Source organism: Arachis ipaensis, chromosome B02, assembly GCF_000816755.2.
Source record: "Arachis ipaensis cultivar K30076 chromosome B02, Araip1.1, whole genome shotgun sequence".
Classification (NCBI taxonomy): Eukaryota; Viridiplantae; Streptophyta; class Magnoliopsida; order Fabales; family Fabaceae; genus Arachis; species Arachis ipaensis.
Window position 1 is genome coordinate 18,976,836 of NC_029786.2, and position 6,794 is coordinate 18,983,629.

At 35.6% G+C, this 6,794-nt stretch overlaps 3 protein-coding genes across 4 annotated transcripts in view; 2 read left to right on the forward strand and 1 right to left on the reverse strand.

The window, feature by feature from the left end:
- Positions 502 to 1,068, forward strand: LOC107626933 (GDSL esterase/lipase At1g71250-like). The gene is made up of 2 exons (XM_016329819.1): positions 502 to 676; positions 809 to 1,068. The coding sequence occupies exons 1-2, from the start codon at positions 502 to 504 to the stop codon at positions 1,066 to 1,068; spliced, it is 435 nt and encodes a 144-aa protein (XP_016185305.1).
- On the reverse strand, positions 2,087 to 6,442 carry LOC107625013 (protein SUPPRESSOR OF GENE SILENCING 3). 2 transcript variants are annotated; one of them, XM_016327524.2, is made up of 6 exons: positions 6,241 to 6,442; positions 4,244 to 5,279; positions 3,793 to 4,087; positions 3,393 to 3,637; positions 2,845 to 3,002; positions 2,087 to 2,571 (listed from the first exon to the last, which is right to left on the reverse strand). In XM_016327524.2, the coding sequence occupies exons 2-6, from the start codon at positions 5,267 to 5,269 to the stop codon at positions 2,346 to 2,348; spliced, it is 1,950 nt and encodes a 649-aa protein (XP_016183010.1). In that variant the 5' UTR covers positions 5,270 to 5,279; positions 6,241 to 6,442; the 3' UTR covers positions 2,087 to 2,345. The 2 variants fall into 2 exon arrangements, with proteins under 2 accessions (XP_016183010.1, XP_016183009.1); XM_016327523.2 differs by having other exon boundaries at positions 6,280 to 6,439.
- LOC107626932 (protein FAR1-RELATED SEQUENCE 6-like) overlaps positions 6,300 to 6,794 on the forward strand; it is a 24,794-nt gene continuing 24,299 nt past the window's right edge. Inside the window, exon 1 of the mRNA XM_016329818.1 lies at positions 6,300 to 6,392. Coding sequence (XP_016185304.1) covers positions 6,300 to 6,392 — 93 coding nt within the window. The remainder of the gene's footprint in view (positions 6,393 to 6,794) is intronic.

Below are 6,794 nucleotides of genomic sequence, written 5' to 3' on the forward strand. Positions count from 1 at the left end.
TTGGAAGAAGAAAAAGAAGAAGAAAGAGGAGGAAGAAAAAGAGAAAGAAAAGGAAAAGAAGGAGAAGGAAAAAGAGAAGAAGGTGCATAATTTAAAAAATTGTTATAATAATTTGGTTAGACTTATTAAATATTTTACTTTGAGGTAGAGCCTTATTGATCCACTCCATATTTTAGTTATGATCTTCATATAAAAGACATGTTCAGGTGAGTAACCACGTTTCTGAAAATATATTTTATGTGGAGTTTTCACATCTCGTGATGCATTTACTTAGGAAAGAGTCACTTACAAGTAAATGAGAAATAACAAGGAGAAGAAAAAGATAGCATCTAAAATTTTCAGATCTATCTAAAAACATTTTTACTCTCCCACTCACTCACCCGTGTCATGTTGCAATCTGAAAATTCATACGAGAGTGTATATTCCATTATGTCCGGATTTTAACTAACGGATTAAACGACACAGGGAGCAGGCATTACCTTCAACCAGCTGAAGACAACAATGGAGGACATGAATTTGAGTCAGTATTTGGCAATAGTGAATCATGGAAGCAATGACTACATAAACAACTATCTATTGTCAGGACTATATTCATCGAGCTTCCTCTACGACCCAAAAACATATGCTGATATACTCATACAGCAATACAAAACGATTAGAAAGGACCCAATCGAACGTTGTTGTTTTTTTTCATGAAGATGCATAACTAACAGAGTAATTAAAAGAGATGCTAGGATATATAACAGAAACTATAAAACAGTCTCTTTAACATGTTCTACATTTATTGTTTAATCTTAACACATGGAAGGTGCTACTATTCTGCAGAGTCTGCATTATTTGGGGCTGAGAAAGTTCTTGCTGGCAGGAGTTGGACCACTCGGTTGCATACCGAATCAAATATCCAGAGGCCTTTTCCCATCAGGAGTGTGCGTGGATAGATTGAGATCCTTGGTTGATGAACTGAACACACAATACAGTGGTTCATCAATTTTTGTTTATGGCAACACTTATGCAGCTCTCATGCAGATTATACAAAACCCAATTGCTTATGGTAGGAAATGTCCTTAATTATATGGTTATTAATCTAGGGAGTGTGTTTTGCTGCCTCTTAATTAATAATGCCACTCCTTTATTATTATTCCTAAATTGTCCTCAATTTCTATGAGCTTTTCTCATTACCGAAAACATAAAATAATGAAAATGGAGGGTAATTTGGACAAATTGCATAAAAAAGTGACATTATTATTTATTATTAGTGTAAACTATATTGAGTTCTCTTGGAGTTAAATGATATTGCACATGTGTGGCTAGGGGAGGTTAGTGTCATGCTTATAAGAAAAGTGATTCTCACATTTTATAAAATCTAATAACACAAAATGCCTTAAAGCTTAAACTGCAAAGGAGGTTAGTGTATATCTTTACAAATAAAAGAATATCATAATTACAGAGGCAAAAATGAGGAAATATCATGTATAGTAGTATCATTTAGTCTTAGAGAATCAACGTTCTTTTCCATTATCAATCATGGCATGATTATGTATTTTTTTCATTTACAGGTTTTGTTGTGACTGGTAGAGCATGCTGTGGAGTTGGAAGTTTTCAAGGACGGATAAGCATGAAGAAACAGAGACTAGTATGTGTTTTGGGATGCTTTTCATCCCTCAGAATCTGTGGACAAAATTCTTGCTCAAGAGCATTCAATGGATTATCCTCTGATTGCTACCCAATTAATGCGTCTCAGATGGCACTATTGTTTTTTAGCTACCTATATTTTTTATTGGACAAATCATAACTTCAATTGGTATACAAATCATAATTATTGAACAAAATTCAAAGTAATATTTTCTAAGGGTGAATTTTAGTATTGATGGAAACATAACATATTTGTGGCTGGGGATTGTTCCCATCCACAAAGCAGCATTATTTTCAGTACTCTATGTACACTGGATCAACAAATTAAAGAACCGATACATTTTTGGCGTAATCTTGATTATGCATTTATTAAGAAACTGACATCCAATCAATGTTTCATAACTCACATTTGGTAAAACCCAACAGAGCAACCATAGGAAATTAAGCTTCTCAATACGCAAATTTGAAGATCAACCAAGTTAAAAACTATTGTTATTAGTACCGCATTAAAGCAAGATCATTTCAAGATTGACATTTCAAACTAAATAAAACCAAAATAAAGTACTAAATCTGTCAGATTCTCAAATAGTCAAATATCTAGAGCACCAAAATCTGAGTTCCCAACATTGAACAGTCATTCTATAAATTGTGATTTATCTTTATCTATTTTTGGTTGTGGTTATCTCGCTGTATGAGTCTATGCATTCCAATCATCAGGTACCACTGGCTTTGGTCTCCGATTGAGACGGCGAATACTTTTCCATGAGTTTTGCAAGTTGTTCATCGAAGTTCTTCTCCATCTGCACCTCTTCCTCCCAATGCCTGCGCTTCATTGCAGCAATGCTTTCTTCATGAGCAAGCAACAACTTCTCCTTTTCAGCGACAAAGTTCTCCATTTCTTTGTCTTGGACCTCAACAAATTTCAGATATTCATCGGCCCTATATCCATAGAAAGATGAAATTCACCATAAGCCATTGGAAAATATAAACGGCACTAACAAATTAATTAGACCACATTCTTTAGTGTATCACATAAACCCTTCACTCCTCAAAACATTCATTTTTCCAGTGTCGTGAAGTTAGGTTTTCTTTCAAATCTATCCCCTTCAACCTTCCGATTTGAATAATCTTAGAGGATACTAACTTCATAAAAATTTACTTTAACACATAATAGCTATACATCAGATGCAAATGGAAAACAAATCTGCTTACTTGAGTCTTCGATCCTCTGCATTTAAAGGAGCGGTACTTGACTGCATCACCTTCTGACGTTCTTCCTGCTGCATCCTCTCAAAATCTTCTTCCCTTGCATTTCTCGTCTCATGAATTGACTTGAGCTGATCCTTGAAAAAATTTTCTTGCATATACATCTTCCAGTTGGGACACAGGATAAGATAGTCAAAAAACATAACATGAAAAAAATACGCTTTGACCTAGAGAAAATTACAGATCGCCTCGCCAGAAGAAAAAGAAATTAAGCATGAAACCAACCACGTACAAAAATCCATAAACAACAATCTCTATTCTTTTCTTTTCCTTTTTTTTGGGAGTGAGAGGAACATGTCATGCACTCTTGTAATGAACTACAAAGTAGTAATTACATATGAAACTTCTCAATAGAACAGTTCATTGCACAATTATATTTGAACCCTCAAGAAACAATCATATGCTAAACATATAACACAAGTAAAGCAAATATGCATCAAGGAACAGTTTAAACACAAGAGCCATAAGGTCTGTATGTGTGATGTTTGTATTACCTCTTCCTTGTTTTCTTCATGTTGCATTTTTGTTCTGAGCCTCACAATGCGATTTTCCTCCATTGTCCTTCGCAGCTTCTCACTCACTATACCAAATGATTCTTCCAGAGCTTTTTTATGCTTTTTCTCTTTCTCAACACGGTTCTTCAAGTAGTTAAGTAGCTGGTTGTCCTCACTCATTTGCTTGATTTGGTTTACAACCATCTCCTGGTATGATCTCAAGTCATATTTGAGCCTAGATTTACCTATAAAATTCACATGGAATCACAAAACATATAAAGAGTCAGCATAAAATTGGTTTCCATTGTACTGACTTCCATAACCTCCAATTCATAGACATCTAACAAACTGCAGAATGCGAGTATGTAGAAGAAAAAAGATCTGAAAGGGGAAATGAAACCTTGGGAATGCCTGTTAAAAACGTCCAGGTCTTCCTTAGTAGCTAAATATCCATAGAGCTGACGATTCCCACCAGGTAGATATAAAATACGACGATGAAACCATGCATCCCTATCAGTTCCTTCATCTTTAAAATGCTTGTGCAGACGCTCTGCCTCTAGATAACCACTAGCTGAGGCTTCAAATATCAAAACACTCATCCCACGATGACCTTGTGGACCATAGGAGTGTCGCGCTTTCACAGCTGCATATGTACTAAAATAATCAAGAAGCTCTTGGTTTCCCATACCTATCCACTAAATACAAAGAACAAAAACCTTGAGTTAATTCAAACTGACAAATGCTTAGGGAATTTTCGAATGGTTTTCTATATTACACTTTTAGAGTACTAGTTATGATTATTACAAGTAATAATTATTCAACAGTTGACACAAGTAAAGGTATGCACATACCTTCTCATTTTCATCCTGTTCAAGCTTTGTATTCTGTATGATAACCATTGGAGGCCAAATTATTTCATGATCTTTCTCCATATCAACTAAACCTTTCCATTTACCAAAAGCTTCCCCGGCCGGAACTACCGTAGTACCCCTTCTACGCAACTCCTCATCCAAAAGTAAAGCAAACTCTCGGTGCATCTTCATCCTTTTAGACCCTTTTGTTTTGGCATGTGTCATTAGAGGCTGCAGCCCTCTGTACCAATCAATGGCACCAGGACCATTTTGACAAGCTGGGCAGTGCCACTGCCTCTCCGGATCATTAATCTGCTCAACAGTCAGGCCATCCAAAATATCAAAGAACTTCGTGAACCATCTACACTTCTTACGTGTCTCATGGCTCTTTTGACTGGTATCTGAATCATAATCATCACTCATTAGATCATCATCAGTATCTTCCATAACATCAGACTCCTCCCCCTCATCGTCATCCTCAACATCATCATTCTTCTCAGGGTCCTCTGGTGGTGGTATTTCATCTACATGGGACTGCACAGCACCAGCTCTAGATTGCCAATTCCAACCCTGCTGCAATGGAGGCCGAATTAAAGGATTTGGAACCACATAGTTGCTTTCATATCCATAGCTAGCTGATTGGAAACTTCCGTTTCCTCTTCCGGCTGGTCTCCTATAGTTAGCATTTTGAGTTTGCTGCCAGGGATTTCCAGAAGCTCGTCCAGTTCCGTAATTTTTATTGCCTTGCTTTTGAGCCATGTCTCTGTTTCCCCGTGCTCTGGGATTAGAATTATGGGATGGAGAATTCCATTGTTTTGTAGCATTGTTTCCACCTTTGCCCTTGGGTTTCCTTGTAAATGTCTCCCACCCACCATCATCTTCTCCTGCATCCAGGGTAGTGTCAGCAACACCTTGAGCCAACTGGTCAATCGTTTGATCATATTCGGATACATTTTTCCCTTTGGACAGCGTATCATCATTGTTAACTGTAGTAGAAGGTCTTCCTCCGCCTCCTCTTGAACTCATTTTATGTGCTCTGTGTATGATTTAAAAAACTCAGTCAAGCATGATTACATTATACATAGATTTAGCAAATTTCATAAAGAATCAGCAAAAATATCAGTCAACACAGTTCAGTATTCATCATCCAGAACAGAAAAGGGAAGACCGCCCAGATATTTGAAGAAATAGAAATATTAACCTACATGACAAACACAAGTATATCTCAAAAGTCTAAAAACTGCAAGAGCATTTGTTTACTCGAACATCGCACTCCCCCAACAAAATGCATAACAACACACCATTATGAACTCAGGTCTTTCACATAATAAAGAGATGCACAATTATTAGAAGATAGTTTACAGAAGAAACAGAGTAAGGGTAAGGCTATTTTCATACAAAACCAGATACAAAACACATGAAGCTTGCCAAATGCCAATTGCCATGATGTGACAATTCATAATCCTATGCTATTGGAAATTAAAGACAATGAAAGTAACAATTAATTTCATTCTTCTGTCATATAAGGCACCGGACAGCATCCACAAATACATTCAGATAACACTTTTATTGTTTGAGTTAACAAATAAATGCATGAACTTAAAATGAAAGCAACTAGATTCTAGAACAAGGGTTTGATAATATTCATCAAGGAAGTTTCGTTTTCTTTCTTTTGGTCAATAAGAGCTTTCGAGGCGGCCATGAAAATCATTCGTCAATAAGAACACCAAATGGAAACCAAAGAAGTAGGGGGAAAGAAATAAAATTATTTAACAAAAAAACACCAGCTATGATCACATGGAACTTGAAACCCTCAATTTCACAAAGCTATAAATAACTCAATATATGGTTATGAGAAACTGAAACTGAAAAAAAAAACCCCACAAACACACAGACACAAAAAATAAAAACAGAATCCAAAAAACCAGAAACTGAAAGTGATAATGAAATGCTTCTACGAAAAAGAAAATGAGCATTCAAAAGAAACACCAACTAACAGCAAAGCGACATCGTTTCGAAGGTAAGAGTGGAATCACCAGGGATCGCTGAAATGTTAATGGCGGAAAATCGAGGAAGATTGATGGTCCAAACGCGCTACAGTGAGAGTGAGAGTGAGAGTGAGTGTCAGAAGAACAAGAGGAGACCTTATGTGAGGTCTTTGCGGACCTGAAAATTTTAATCAAGTTTGATTTATTTTATTTTATTTTGGGTACGAACGAAATAACAAACTTAGCAAAGAAGGCTGTTCAATTTTGTGTCAATTCTTTTGGGGGGTGGGGGGTAAATATATATTGTCTTTGAATTTTTTTCCACTTTTTGTCAAGTTTGTTCAACCCTTCTCTTTCTTTGGGAAAAAATATATTCTTTGAACTTAATTTGGTGATTGGTGTACATTTTTCTTTTAAAATATCATTTTAGTAGGCTAATAATGTGAAAATATAATATATTTATAGAAAATAATAATACTATTTTTATTTTTAATAATATTATTTTACATATAATTTTTTTTATTGTATATTTATATGAATTTATAAAAAAAAAACATCAAGTT